Source organism: Heteronotia binoei, chromosome 16 (genome assembly GCF_032191835.1).
Source record: "Heteronotia binoei isolate CCM8104 ecotype False Entrance Well chromosome 16, APGP_CSIRO_Hbin_v1, whole genome shotgun sequence".
Lineage (NCBI taxonomy): Eukaryota > Metazoa > Chordata > Lepidosauria > Squamata > Gekkonidae > Heteronotia > Heteronotia binoei.
The window spans coordinates 56,057,359-56,073,508 of NC_083238.1; the positions used below are offsets into that span (position 1 = coordinate 56,057,359).

At 46.9% G+C, this 16,150-nt stretch overlaps 1 protein-coding gene across 1 annotated transcript in view; it reads right to left on the reverse strand.

Annotated features, from left to right (window-relative positions):
• TMEFF2 (transmembrane protein with EGF like and two follistatin like domains 2) overlaps positions 1-16,150 on the reverse strand; it is a 358,980-nt gene that overhangs the window by 137,489 nt on the left and 205,341 nt on the right. Inside the window, exon 5 of the mRNA XM_060257062.1 lies at positions 6,938-7,034. Within this exon, the coding sequence (XP_060113045.1) occupies positions 6,938-7,034 (97 nt within the window). The remainder of the gene's footprint in view (positions 1-6,937; positions 7,035-16,150) is intronic.

The following is a 16,150-nucleotide window of genomic DNA, read 5'->3' on the forward strand; positions in this document are numbered from 1 at the left end:
TATATTCACTGATGTTGTTTATTGACACTTATTTGTTCGGAAAAGACTCAGCAATTGTAAATTATGCAAGTACTCTCAATTGGGTTTTTTTCTGTTTAGTTCACTTTATTATATTTCTGTACTCTTGAAGGACTACTGCTATTGTTATGGCAATAATTATAATGCTGGTTAAAATAAATAAAAAATGTTAAAAAAACCCAAGACCCTCAAAAGAGCCTTGCTGGATCAGAGCAGAAGTCCATCTAGTCCAGCCTCCTGTCTTACACAGTGGCCAGTCAGTTCCTCTGGAAGGCCGACAACAGGGCTTAGAAGCCAAGGTCTTCCTAAGGACATAAGAAAGCCCTGCTGGACCAGACCAGTGAGAGTCCATCTAGTTCAGCATCCTGCCTCACACAGTGGCCAACCAATTCCTCTGAAGAGTGAACAAGAGGGCACGGAGGCTGAGACCTTCCTAAGGACATAAGAAAGCCCTGCTTGATCAGACTAGCAAGAGTCCATTTAGTCTAGTGTTCTGCCTCACATAGTGGCCTACCAATTCCTTGGGAGGGCCAACAACAGGGTATAGAGGCTGAAGCCTTCCCTTGATAAGAACATAAGAAGAGCCCTGCTGGATCAGACCAATGGTCCATCTAGTCCACCACCCTGTCTCTCACACAGTGGCCAGCTAGTTCCTCTGGAGGGCCAACAACAGGGCACAGAGGCCAAGGCCTTCCTAAGAACATCAGAAGAGCCCTTTTGGATCAAACCAGTGAGAGTCCATCTAGTCCAGCATCCTGTCTCACACAATGACCAACCAGTTCCTCTCGATGGCCAACAAAAGAGCATAGAGGCTGAGGCCTTCCTAAGGACAGAAGAGCCCTGCTGGATCAGCTCAGTAGTCCATGTAGTTCAGCCTCCTGTCTCATACAGGGGCCAAGCACTTCCTCTGGATGGCCAACAACAGGGCACAGAGGCTAAGGCCTTCTTAAGAACATCAGAAGACCCCTGCTGGATCAGATCAGTGGTCCATCTAGTCAAGCATCCTGACTCACACAGGGGCCAACCACTTGCTCTGGATGGCCAACAATAGGGCAGAGACGCCAAGGCCTTCACAACAACATAAGAAGAGTCCTGCTGGATCAGACCAAAGGCCTCTCTAGCCCAGCATCCCATCTCACACACTAGCCTATCAGCTCCTTGAGATGGTCAATGACAGGCCATAGAGGCTGAGGTCCTCCTAAGAACATAAGAAGAACCCTGTTGGATCAGTCCAGAGGTCCATCTAGTCCACCATGCTGTCTCAATCAGTGGCCAACAGTTCTTCTGGAGGGCCAACAACAAGGCAAAGAGGCCTTTCCCTAATAAGAACATCAGAAGAGCCCTGCTGGATCAGACCAGTGGTCCATCTAGTCCAGCATCCTGTCCACATAGTGGCCAACCAGTTCCTCTGGAGGGCCAACAACAGGACACAGAGGCCTTCATTACAACATAAAAAGAGCCCTGCTGGATCAGACCAGTGGTCCATCGAGTTTAGCATCTTGTCTCACACAGTGGCCAAACAGCCTCTGGAGGGCCAACAAAAGGGCATAGAGGCCGAGGCCTGAGAAGAACATCTGAAGAGCCCTGCTGGATCAGACCAGTGAGGGTCCACCTTAGGCTTCCCAATCCCCAAGTCCCAGCGGGGGATCCCCCGTTTTCACAGCCGTCTCCCCGGCCCCAGCCAGCTGGCTGACGGGGGAAGCCCCACCCCCCATTGTCACCATTTTAGAGCTCCTGCAGGTCCGTTTTTAAAATATGTGCCTTTAAGGCTGAGCAGGAAGCAGGAAACAGGAAGGGCTTTGGAGAACGGCCCCTCCCTTTGTTTTGCTTTCGTTTTCAGATCAAGGAAAGTCCTGCAGGAACAAGACCCAGTAAATATTTGTGTGCAAGAGAGAGGGAAGGGGTAGGGGATTCCCTGGATTGGAGGCCCTCCCCCCGATTTAGAAAGCGTGGGGGGGGAGGGAAATGTCTAATGGGCACTCTATTATTTCCTATGGAGAACGATTTCCATAGGGAATAATGGGGAATTGATCCACGGGTATTGGGGGCTCTGGGGGGGGGGCTATGCTTTGAGGTAGAGGCACCAAATTTTTAGTATAGCATCTAGTGCGTCTCCCCAAAATACCCCCCCAAGTTTCAAAACGATTGGACCAGGGGGTCCAATTCTATGAGCCCCAAGAGATGGTGCCCCTATCCTTCATTATTTCCTATGGAAGAAAGGCATTTAAAAAGGTGTGCTGTCCCTTTAAATGTGATGGCCAGAACTCCCTTGGAGTTCAATAATGCTTGTCACACCCTTGTTCCTGGCTCCACCCCCAATGTCTCCTGGCTCCACCCCCAAAGTCCACAGATATTTCTTGAATTGGACTTGGCAACCCTAGTCCACCTAGTCCAGCATCCTGTTTCACACAGTGGCCAGCCAGTTCCTCTGTAGGGCCATCAACAGGGCACAGAGGCTGAGGCCTTCCTAAGAACATCAGAAGAGCCCTGATGGACCTCTACTCCATATTTTTATCTAACCCTTTGGGTGAAGAAGTACTTCCTTTTATCCATTTTAACCTGACTGCTCAGCAATTTCATTGAATGCCCACGAGTTCTTTGTATTGTGAGAAAGGGTGAAAAGGACTTCTTTCTCTGCTTTCTCCATCCCATGCATTATCTTGTAAACCTCTATCATGTCACCCCGCAGTCGACGTTTCTCCAAGCTAAAGAGCCCCAAGCGTTTTAACCTTTCTTCATAGGGAAAGTGTTCCAACCCTTTAATCATTCTCGTTGCCCTTCACACACACCCATTACTGTGGCTAATAGCCACTGATGGACCTCTGCTCCATATTTTTATCCAATCCCCTCTTCAAGCTGGCTATGCTTGTAGCTACCACCACCTCCTGTGGCGGTGAATTCCACATGTTAATCACCCTTTCTACTAATTACTAATTGAAGTGCTCTTCAAACCGCAGACCACCTGGAGGGTAGCTTGGAACCAGTCAGTTCCATGACCCGTTTGATCCTTCCTTTCGGATGGACCGAAACGCAGAACAGAAGAGACAGAAACAGTACAGCATGACTTGTGATGCATCAAGACAACAGAAGCACGATAAGTCTATATTACTCTCTCTCTCTTTCAAAAGCTGCTAAAAATGAACGATTGTCTAGAGTCAAGCTAGCTATGACTCAGAACCGGTGGGTGGTGTTTGACTTGGCGGGTCGCAAGTTATGCCGCTCCAGACTGAAATAAACCTGAAAACCGAGCAGTGATACGATAGCATGAAATGTTTGTGGAGTCAGGTGGGTAGCAATGTTGGTCTGAAGCAATAATAGAAAGTTTTGAGTCCAGCGACGCCTTTAAGATCAACAATGTTTAATTCCGGGTATAAGCTTTCGCGCGCGCGTGCACACTTCCTTCTTCAGATAACATTGGAAAAAAGTCTTCCACAAGCCTTACATATAGGTAGAGAGAGCTACTAGGAAGAGCTATTTAGAGTTAAGATGCATAAGTAACGGAACAAGGTCTGTTCTTTAAAATCTAATGGCGTGATAGAGCAGTGATGGCCAAATTGTGGCTTGGGAGTCATGTGTGGCTCTTTCACATATATGTGTGGCTCTCAAAGCCCCCACCGCCCTGTCAGCCGTCTTGGAGAAGGCACTTGTCTCTTTAAATCAGTTCTCCAAGCCAGGTCACCTTGCAGCTTGGAGAATGCATTTATAGTTAAAGTTGCTTTCTTTCCACTTCCTCCTTCCCCCCATCTATTTGCTTTCTTTTCCACTTTTCTTTCCATCTTTCCTTTCTTGTGGCTCTCAAATCTGACATTCGTGTATTGCGGCTCTCAAACATCTGATGTTCATGTTTTGCGGCTCTCAAACATCTGACGGTTATGCGGCTCTTACGTTAAGCAAGTTTGGCCACCCCTGCAATAGAGCAACTGACAGACTGCATTTATTGCCTTGTGACACTCTCGCCATCATTCTCCAATCCTGACATATTCCTCCCATGCAAATGCTATCCAGACCAAATGTTCTTTCAGTTTCTTAATTTCACTATTTTGCCATTGGATTCTAGCTTTATACAGCTTTGCATTCTTAATCACTGCCCATTTGTAGCCATGCTCACTGTACCCCATTTCATTGTCTGATTAACTGTGCATGCACATGGAAGCTTACATTCTGAATAAAACTTGGTTGGTCTTAAAGGCGCTACTGGATCCCTGCTTTGTTCTACTGGAGCAATAAGCCTAGCTAAAATTGGATATAAGCAGTTGGAAAGACCTGTGAATAGCAGCAAATGAGCATACAAATAAACGAGTTAGCAGATAGATGTGAGAACTACATTTGAGCCCAGTAACACATAAGAACATAAGGGAAGCCATGTTAGATCAGGCCAATGGCCCATCCAGTCCAACACTCTGTGTCACACAGTGGCCAAAAAACCCAAGTGCTATCAAGCGGTCCACCAGGGGGGCTAGAAGCCCTCCCACTGTACCCCCCCCCCCAGCACCAAGAATACAGAGCATCGCTGTGCCAGACAGAGAGTTCCAACAATACGCTGTGGCTAATAGCCACTGATTGCCCTCTGGTCCATATGCTTATCTTGAAGCTGTCTATGCGTGTAGCTGCCACCACCTTCTGTGGCAGTGCATTTCACGTGTTAATCACCCTTTGGACTTCCTTTCACCAGTTCTAACCCAACTGCTCAGCAATTTCATTGAATGTCCACGAGTTCTCTTCTTGTGAGAAAGGGAGGAAAGAACTTCTTTCTCACCTTTCAGACCAACACAATTTCATTCTGTGTATAAGTGAGAACTGAGTGACTAAGCATGTATAGACGCACACCTCTTAGATACTTTAAAACAGGCTGACTCAAGCATCGCATATAGGACTCAAAAGCCTATCATTTAAAAAACAAACAAAACCAAACCTTAAAACTACCATTTGAATTTCAGTCCCCCTTTTGCTTTGTAAATTTGGAGACCAGAAAAGGTTTCTTCCAAAGGCTTGTAAGTGCTTTAAAGACCTGTTGGCTGGTTTGAACAGACAAAACAGTGGGGAATACTGTGGAAACTCTGCTCACATCGGCTCTTTCAAAACTATTGTTCATCTACAACTTCATCTCTTTTCATCTTCCCCCCTTGATATCTTTTGCTTGCAGCCTCATTCCGTTAAAACAGACCACAGGGACGATTAACCATCACATTTCAAAGGAGGTGGGTTTTCTCACTATTCTGTTTTCAAAGATTTCAGGTTTTCACGGCTGGTAACATCATTAGGGTTTGTGGAATCTTTCGGACTCAAGTGCCGTGTTCTACTGGAGAAAGTTTTCCTTCCAGACGTTTCGTTCTCAGCTGCGGAGAACATCCTCAGTGGCGTTGCAGCCGGAGCAGGCGCTCTGACCTTCTTGGCTGCTGTGCATTGAGTGGGGCCAGGGCTGCTGGAGAGCTGCTATTTCTAGTCTGGAGGGGGTGTGGTGAAAGGGCAATTGGTTTGTGGATGTGCCTATTGTTTGGTGGGGCTTCCTGGAAGGGTAGTGATAAGGATAAACAATGGGCACATCCACAAACCAATTGCCCTTTCACCACATCCCCTCCAGCCTAGAAATAGCAGTTCTCCAGCAGCCCTGGCCCCACTCAATGCACAGCAGCCAAGAAGGTCAGAGTGCCTGCTCTGGCTGCAACGCCACTGAGGATGTTCTCCGCAGCTGAGAACGAAACGTCTGGAAGGAAAACTTTCTCCAGTAGAACACGGCACTTGAGCCCGAAAGATTCTACAAACCCTAATATTCTGTTCTCATTCTTTAGTATTATTATTTTTAGCTTATTTATCAAAGAGTCGGGTGCAAGATTTTCACTGCCACCACGATGGGCACAACTATAGCAACCAAGAGTGTTTGGGGGTTTATGTCTAGGAAATGATGACTTGAAAGGGGGGGGGGGAAGTATTGTTTTGATTAAGGGTGTGATCACACAAGAGACTTGGCCCGACCTAACCAGATCTCCCATCCGGATTTAATGTGTGCAATCACACACACACAACTTGCCCCCTGAACCCTGCCCATACCTACCTCATTTTAGGATGGGCTGGTACAGAATTAAACAGCTACTGGCAGGGCTTTTGTTGTTGTTGTTGTTGTAGAAAAAGCCCAGCAGGAACGCGTTTGCATGTTAGGCCACCCCTCCTGATGTCAGCATTGTTTCACTCAGGGCTGTTTTATAGAAAAAGCCCAGCAGAAACTCATCTGCTTATTAGGCCACACCCCTGACACCAAGCCACCTGGAACTGCATTCCTGCTCACAAAAACCCTGGCTACTAGGAACTTCAGGAGCCCCGTGGCACAAAGTGTTAAAGCTGCCGCCCTGCGGTCCAAAGCTCTGCTCAAGTTTGATCCCTGGCGGAAGCTGGGTTTTCAGGTCGCCGGCTCGAGGTTGACTCAGCCTTCCATCCTTCCGAGGTGGGTCAATTGAGTCCCCAGCTTGCTGGGGGGAAAGTGTAGAGGACTGGGGAAGGCAATGGCAAACCACTCCGTGAAAAATCTGCCATGAAAACATCGTGATGCAATGTCACCCCAGAGTAGGAAATGACTGGTGCTTGCACAGGGAACTGCCTTTACCTTTTTACCGGGAGCTTCCTGGTAGCAAACCTCTAAAATATATGTAGGGTGCATTTCCTGGGAGTCTGAATGGCCGGGCGTGCACTGCACCCACCCGGCACCCGCATAAGCAGTCTGAATGCTCCTTTTGTGAGTGTGCAGCCATGCCTCTCCCAGTAGCAGAGCAGGAGTGGTGTGAATGGTGCAGCACAGATCAAAGAGAACCAGCTTCTCCAGAACCATGACACTGCCATGCCAAATCTCTCCTGTGATCCCACCGTAAGCAAGGAAATACTTGCAAAACCAATAAAAGCTGGTGAAAGCATAAATGGGTTACCGTACCAGACGTCCTCCGCGTCTTCATCGCATTCAGCTCCAAACTGGCAAATGTCACAGGTGGATGTTTCCTTCTGAATGGTTTCTCCAGAGCCCTCGCTGCCTACAAACGATACAAAGCCAAAGAAAAATGTCAATTAGCGAACCGGAAAACAGTCCTGAGGTCATCGTAAATACAGAAAAAAGCAATTTAATTTAATTTTTAGATTTATACCCTGCCCTATCCCACAAGCGGGCTCAGGGTGGCTCACAAAGTAGTCATATTTGTGTACAAAAAAGGTTTACGTAACATACAGAACATGTCCATGTGGATACAGATTTTTGAACCAACAATACACTGAGGCTGAGAGGCTGTGTAGATCCTGAAAAGCAGGGGTCATTTCGAAGAAAAAGAAGTGCCAGAGCTCATTAGCATAGCTCGTTTGCATATGCCACACACACTCCGACACCACTGGAAGGTGTACTCTTTTGTATCAGCTCAGCATCTACCTCAAAATGCTTCTTGAACTAGAATTGTCATCATCAAACCTTACTCCTGTCATACGTTTTCATTGACTTTCTCCTATGTGGCTCTAGAGGCATGAGGAAGATTTCCATCTGTCTGCTTTATATGTTTTGGTTATTTCCCCTTTTTCTTGTTGTGGGTTAAAATATTAGAAAGTTTGTCAAATCTTAGAGTTCAGCAAAATTCTCATAGGGTGTCCAATTTCATGAGCCCAAAAGAAGGTGCCCCTAGCCTTCATTATTTCCAGTGGAGGGAAGGCATTTCAAAAGTGTGCAGTCCCTTTAAGTGTCATCACATCGGAGTTCAATTGTGCTTGTTGTAACCTTGCTTCTGGCTCCACCCCCAAAGTTCCCGGGCTCCACCCCCAAAATCTCCAGATATTTCTTGAATTGGACCTGGCAACCCTACCTTCAGTGCCTGCTCAACAGGGAGCTGCAGAAAATTCCCAAAAGAGCTCTAAAGCAGTTTTTCAAACTTCTTTTTTCTTTTTTTTATAAAGGAGAGGCTGATTTTAATTCAGTGGTTTCACATTTGTGGCATGAAGTGCGCCTATCTACGTATGCAGCCTAATACAAAGAAAAGAAACACAAAGTTTCCCTCAAGCTGAAATTGTCAGATCAGAAATTCCTTACAATCTGATCAGAGGCTTCAGTCATTAACTAGGGAAATGGGAATGAACGGGATTGTTTCTATACATAAAAGCTCATTCTTCTCAGCTACGGCTGTACAGTCGCCAAAGTTGGACGCACCATTCAGATACCTCCGGGGCGTCAGCTCCCACCAGAATCATAAGAACACGTTTGAAAGATCCACCAGCAGCTTGCTTTACCAAAGGGTTCCTCGTAGCAGGAGAGGGAAACCGATGGCCCAGTATCTCCCGTTTCCCTCAGACAGATTGTCCACAAACTATGTTACCTCAGTTTGGGCTTTGGGCCACTGTGCAGCACAGAGTGTTGGACCAGATGGGCCACTGGCTTAATCCAACATGGCTTCTCTTATGTTCTTAGGTGTTGCCATACTTAACACTCATAATCCTTTCACACATCCCTCTGGCCTCTGGACTGCCAATCATAAGGGTTGACTAGTGTTCCTCAAAAGGTCAGATTTAGCCCTGGGGCCTCTAGTTGCTGATCCCCATGTTGGGTTGGGAACACTTCCTGTGGCAGCCATCTTAACAGGAATTGCCAGTCACTCGGATGGATTAATGAGAGCTGAGCTTAGGTTTTCTCCACCGATAGGGTAGCACTGTCATCCTTCAAACACATGTTGAGGCACACTTCATGATTCCCTATAAAGCATTTAATATTCTCCCAGTGGTGAGCTGCACATAAATGGCAAGAATTACAGGTCTGCAGGACGTTTTTTGAGCAGGAATGCAAAGGAACGCAGTCCTGGCTGACTTGTTATCAGGGGTGTGGCCTAATATGCAGATGAGGTCCTGTTGGGCTTTTTCTGCAACAAAAGCCCTGTGTGAAGCAATGGTGATGTTGGGGGTGCGGCCTAATATGCAGATGAGTTCCTGATGGACTTTTTCTACAAAAAAGCCCTGTGTGAAACAATGGTGATGTCAGGGGATGTGGCCTAATATGCAAATGAGTCCCTGCTGGGCTTTTTCTACAACAAAAGCCCGATGTGAAACACTGGTGATGTCAGGGGGTGTTACCTAATATGCAGATCAGTTCCTGTTGGGCATTTTCTACCACAAAAGCCCTGCAGATCTGAGTGATAACTCCCTGGCAAACCCGCCTGGTTGTTTTGGTTCTGGAAAACAAGGCTCTGAGTTTTTAGCTCAATGTTCCCTCTCAGCCTCTCTGAGAACCACTTGTGGTGTCTTTTATTTTAATTGAAAAGGCCATCCTGGCTTTTCCTGTTTTAGCATTGTCATTAATAACATTCTGATGTTAGGTGGTTCGTTTTTTTTTTCCTTCTTCTTTTGCCACCCTCTGAGCAAATTCTTCAGAACGAGAACTAGAACAGCATTTAAATTTGTAGTCAAAACACTCCGCGCCCATCGGAGGTTTCTGTTTTGAATGGTAAATAGATGTTCCGGAGTGGGAGCACATAACATGTAAGTACAGTATTGCTCTTAATTTCCGTCAGAAACGATCAGGGATCCAATCTCTTCCATGCCGATACCAATGTCTACCGAAGGCTGAAAATAGGAACAGGGTAGATAGAACCAACCCATCCAGCATTACACCCTGGCATTAAATTTAAACAGCAATCCCTTCCTTTTATTTATTTTTTTTAAACCAACATTTTCTTCCTCACAGCAGTCTCTGCAGCGTTGCCGGGTGATAAAAATTTGTTTAAGGTGAATTCTTCCTCCCTCTTTTCCCTACTGTGCAGATGAGTGCCTTGATAAAACCAGACAACCTCCAGAGAGTTATTTTCTCCTTATTTCCTGCTGCTATTTAAGCTTCAGGAAAGGTAAGATGTTCATTTTCTAAGGCGACGGAGGGTTGTCCTCTCCCCCCACACACCGCTTTCTAATTCACACTTGGCCTCCGTAGTTTGACTGAAGAAGTCTTGACAGAGGAAAGTAAATTAGTCATCGGAGGAGAAAAGAAAGGGTGTGAAGTGTTTCTGGCTGCACCCAGAAAACACTACCTAGGTTTTTAGAAGCAAGTTTATTCTGCCATAATTATATGGGCTCTTTGGTGTCACCTGGTTTGCAGAGTTGGTAAGGCTAGAACAGGGGTGGCCAAACCGCAGCTCAGGAGCCACATAGAGCTCTTTCACACGTATGGTGCGGATCTCAAACCCCTCACCACCCTGTTGGCCAGCTTGGAGAAGGCATTTCTCTCTTTAAATTGCTTCACCAAGCCAAGCCAGCTGGCAGCTTGGAGAATGCATTTAAAGTTAAAGTTGCTTTATTTTCAACTCTTCCTCCCCCCCATTCTATTTTCCTTCCTTCCTTCCTTCCTTCCTTCCTTCCTTCCTTCCTTCCTTCCTTCCTTCCTTCCTTCCTTCCTTCCTTCCTTCCTTCCTTCCTTCCTTCCTTCCTTCCTTCCTTCCTTTCCTTCCTTCCTTCCTTCCTTCCTTCCTTCCTTCCTTCCTTCCTTCCTTCCTTCCTTCCTTCCTTCCTTCCTTCCTTCCTCCCTCCCTCCCTCCCTCCCTCCTTCCCTTGTGACAGTTTTTAAGCTGTAAACATGTAGAGGTTAGTCTCTTTTATTTTCAGTCCCAGTGTTCCCTTTCCCTTGCTGGTTTAAGTAAAGCAATATATCTCTTTTAAGTCATACACATGGCCTCTGCCTCCTTCTTATTACTCTGCTGATTTTAAACTCTGCTAAATAATAATTTTTCTCTAAGAATATCCAACAGCAACTCACCTTGGACCTTCTGTGAGAAAGACAAACTGTAAATGCAGCAAATAAATACATCAATTGCGTTGTGAAGGAAGGGTGAAATGTGATGGTACGCTAGTCTTCTTACAGGAATACCAATTAATTCAGAAACCTGACAAACACACACTAAAGTTGACTTTTCACACCGACAGCAAGAGGGGCGATGAACAGTGATCGAGTTTGTCCACCCAACTCTTATCTCTATTGCTTGCCCAACTGCTATAATTCTTGTCCACCTGATGGATCCCTGGAAAGCCCTAATTCCTACTGTGTCAATTCTTTATACTGCCTACAACACTCAGTATACCCATAGCCTTTCCTAGTCCCCATTCACACAATGCGGCTCTTCTAGATGTGGACCTTTCCCGCTTCAATGCAGTCCCTGTACTCTGCACGATGTATAATAAGCAGGCACAATCAATATTCAGGATATACCGTTCACTCCTGTCTGGCTAATCTCACAAGAATACCAATGGGAAACTCTAAATTCCTGATTGGAGCTGATGGTTCTTTGACTAATCTGCAATAGAGATGGGCTCAATGAAAATCACCAGTGATGCAAGCACCACCCTGCTGAAGTCATAAGAACATAAGAGAAGCCATATTGGATCAGGCCAATGGCCCATCCAGTCCAACACTCTGTGCTAAACAGTGGCCACAACCCAGGGGCCATCAGAAGGTCCATCAGCAGAGCCAGAACTCCAGAAGCCCTCCCACTCTTGTCTCCCAAGCACCAAGAATACAGAGCATCACTGCCCCAGATGTAAGAACATAAGAGAAGCCCTGTTGGATCAGGCCAATGGCCCATCCATTCCAACACTCTGTGTCACATAAGAACATAAGAGAAGCCATGTTGGATCAGGCCAATGGCCCATCCAGTCCAACACTGTGTCACATAAGAACATAAGAGAAGCCATGTTGGATCAGGCCATTGGCCCATCCAGTCCAACAATCTGTGTCACATAAGAACATAAGAGAAGCCATGTTGGATCAGGCCAGTGGCCCATCCAGTCCAACACTCTGTGTCACATAAGAACATAAGAGAAGCCATGTTGGATCAGGCCAGTGGCCCATCCAGTCCAACACTCTGTGTCACATAAGAACATAAGAGAAGCCATGTTGGATCAGGCCAATGGCCATCCAGTCCAACCCTCTGTGTCACACAGTGGCCAAAGTCCAGGGACCATTGCATATTAGGCCACACACTCCTGATGTATCCAATCCTTCAAGAGCTTATAGAGCTCTTCATACAGGGCCTACTGTAAAGCTCCAGGAGGACTGACTACACCAGGGATGAGCATCCTAATATGCAAAGGAGTTCCTGCTATTTAAAATAAGCCCTGGTGGCCTATAACCAGGCTCAAGCTACAAATCGGGACAGAAGCGGGAGTATCCCCCTGAACCATTAAGACTGAAATTTTAGGACGGATGGTTTGTCAGATGCTTTTTCCTCCTCAAAAGACCTCCTGCCTATATTTAGTTGGGATTTCCCACCACCCTGCAGTACTAAATATCACAAGACATTGGCTGGAAGTCAGAAACAAAAGACCACTTTACTTCATGACAATCTGGAACATCAGGCTGAGAGGTCCACCACATGCTTTCACGTTATCGTGGGCAGGAAGAAAGAAATCAAAAGGACAACAGAGAAAGCGAGAAGATGCTGAGGAATACGCCGAGAGAGAGGCCAGTGGCACTCGGAAAATGCACCAGATTCACCACCGCAAATGCTTTGTACAAAGCTAATGAGGAAAGGAAAGGTCCCCTGTGCAAGCACCAGTCGTTTCCGACTCTGGTGTGACGTTGCTTTCATAATGTTTTCATGGAAGACTTTTGACGGGGTGGTTTGCCATTGCCTTCCCCAGTCCTCTACACTTTCCCCACAGCAAGCTGGGGACTCATTTTACCGAACTCAGGACGGAAGGCTGAGTCAACCTTGGGCCGGCTACCTGAAATCCAGCTTCTGCTGGAATCAAACTCAGGTCATGAGCAGAGAGTTCAGACCACAGTACTGCTGCTTTACCACTCTGCGCCACAGGGCCGCTAAAACGAATGAGAGAATCTGGTTAAACAGAAGCTTGCGAGAGACTTTCTTCCACTCTGATCAATAATCCCCCCTCCCCTCAGAAAACATTAGCTCGGTTGAAAGCTGCAAAGTGAGAAAAATGAATGGGTTTGATACAAGGGGTCAGCACAGAAGCCAGTATCTTCTCAGATCTCTGGCTCAGGCTCAAAACAACATTAGAGGCAGGATGAACAGAAAATTCTCCCCCGTACCTGCTGTAAATCCCCGAGTTTGACATCGCTTGCTCCTTTGGGCTGCAAGCAGCCTCCTCATTCAGGGGAAAGTGAATTACCTATCCCACGCAAGCATGCACAAAAGGGAATTAGCAACGATTTCCACTGCCAGCTCCAGCAGCCACTGAAGTGTGCTGAAACGCTTTCACTGGGTATCACTGCACTTTCAATCAAGGCCTCGGCGTGAATGGCAGAGATATAACTACACATTATAACATCAAGAGGTCTTTTAATGGGGAGCGTTGGGGTCTTGGCAATGTGGCAAAGACAAGGGTACATGCCAGACCCCTGATTTTTAAGTGGCAAACATCCTTTGTCATTCTGATGGATTGCCAAGCACTGATTCATATGCTAACTTTGGAGGTGGGGTTACCGTTCCTACATAATTACAGGGGGCTGCATCGCTGGAAGAACCGTCCCAGTCCCCACAACATTCTGCCATTCAAACTCTACTGGAATGATGTGTGATCCTAGCCACAGGGAATTGGTAACCGTGCTGTTCCAATAACATGAATGGGGGCTTAGACAGCTAGCAGGCATAGAAATGCCTGTAGCGGCTCTCAAGCATACTCTGCTGCAGTCGACGTGTCAATTCTTTTCATCTTTTGATAGCCGTTATTCTTTGCTTTTGTGAATATGAACCAGGCAGAGATGCAAAAGGCAGCAAAGGTAGTTGTCCTGAAATGAGATGATTGGTGATGGAGGGCAGCTTCTGGGCGAGCTCTCTCACCCCCACCCACCTCACAGGGTGTTGATTGTGGGGAAGAAGGTAAATGAGATTGTAGGCTGCCCTGAGACTCAGAGTGAAGGGCAGGATATAAATCCAATATCATCTTCTTCTTCTTCTTCTTCTTCTTCTTCTTCTTCTTCTTCTTCTTCTTCTTCTTCTTCTTCTTCTAGTTCTTCTTCTTCTTCTTCTTCTTCTTCTTCTTCTTCTCCTCCTCCTCCTCCTCCTCCTCCTCCTTCTCTTCTGAAGGCTTCTGTGCCTTGTTGTTGGCTGTCCAGAGGAACTGGATGGCCACTGTGTGAGGCAGGATGCTGGACTGGATGGGCCACTCGTCTGATCCAGCTAGAGGAACTGGATGGCCACTGTGTGAGGCACGATGCTGGACCCGATGGACCACTCGTCTGATCCAGCTAGGGGAACTGGATGGCCACTGTGTGAGGCACGATGCTGGACCCGATGGACCACTCGTCTGATCCAGCTAGAGGAACTGGATGGCCACTGTGTGAGGCACGATGCTGGACCCGATGGACCACTCGTCTGATCCAGCTAGAGGAACTGGATGGCCACTGTGTGAGGCACGATGCTGGACCCGATGGACTACTCGTCTAATCCAGCTACAGGAACTGGATGGCCACTGTGTGAGGCAGGATGGTGGACTGGATGGACCACTCGTCTGATCCAGCTAGAGGAACTGGATGGCCACTGTGCGAGGCAGGATGCTGGACCGGATGGACCACTCGTCTGATCGAGCTAGAGGAACTGGATGGCCACTGTGTGAGGAAGGATGCTGGACTGGATGGACCATTTGTTTGATCCAGCAGGGCTCTTCTCGGGCCTTTTTTTTTGTAGCAGGAATCCTTTGCATATTAGGCCACACCTCCCGATGTAGCCAATCCTCCAAGGGCTTACAGGGCTCTTCTTACAGGGCCTACTGTAAGCTCTTGGAGGATTGGCTACATCAAGGGGGTACAGCCTAATATGCAAAGGAGTTCCTGCTACAAAAAAACTTGTCTGGATACACATCTTCTGTTTATCTTAACCATAAAGTTTCACTGTTGGTAGCAGCCGTTTCTTATTACAATAGATTGCAGAAGAGATGCCATTTAATCCACAGTCACAGCGGCATTTTGAGATTCAACCATTTCCTCAATTTGGATCCCCTGAAGGTGCAGCAATACTATTTCCCCTCCTCTTAGTTCCCAGACTAAAAGCACTTCTTGATCCCCGATGCTTCAACTGTTGCCATTGTGGGTCAACAAAGCCAGAAGAGTTTGAAGTTGAATGCGTCCTCCGACCAATGACAGACGTGGGAAATACAAAGGCTGATTTAAGCACCACTTGTGAAACCGGGCAGACTCTCTCCTAATTTGCCGCATAATGAAGCCACATTAATGTTTACAGCTGCCGCATATGCTCTTTGCGGGTCCCTCGGCAAAGGCGCGATTTCCTTTTAAAATAAAATCAAGGCAAGAGTTCCCAGTCTGGTACTTGGCTTTTCTCCCCCAAGCATTTTTTATGAGATGCGCCATCTCTTGACAAATGAAAATGAGTCTTTTCTTCTTTAGGTGGACCACTGCTCAATGCTGTCAAGTGGAGATACGGTTATTACGGCAACATGTAAGCATGGGAAATTGACATCACCAAGAGTTACTTCACAGATGATATTTCCTATGTCTAGACGAAGAAGAAGATTGCAGATTTATACCCTGCCCTTCTCTCTGAATCAGAGACTCAGAGTGGCTTACAATCTCCTTTATCTCCTTCCCCCACAACAGACACCCTGTGAGGTGGGTGGGGCTGAGAGGGCTCTCGCAGCAGCTGCCCTTTCAAAGACAACTCTGCGAGAGCTACGGCTGACCCGAGGCCGTTCCAGCAGCTGTAAGTGGAGGAGTGGGGAATCAAACCCGGTTTTCCCAGATAAGAGTCCGTGCACTTAACCACTACACCAAACCGACTGTAGGCCAGAAAGTGTTCAAGAACAGGGGTGTCAAACATGTGGCCTTAGGGCCTGATCAGGTCCCAGAAGACTCCTATCAGGCCCCTGAGCAACTGGCTGTCATCTGCTTCCTTCTCTCTCTTGCTTCCTTCTGCACACAGCTTGTTTTGCTAGACTTGCTCAATCAAGGTACAGAGCAAAGCCTCTATTTTCTCAATTGGCTGACCAGCACATGAAGCAACTTGGGTACAGAAGTTCGCAATGCTCAGCCATTTCATGTTTTCCCCTGGGTCTTAGGTTCAAAGCACTGACCAAGAGATTTCTGTAAAGAATGTCAGTAAATCAAAAGCAGGTTTGCAACTTACAGATACACACCCGAACAACACCTAAACAGCAGGATTGCTAC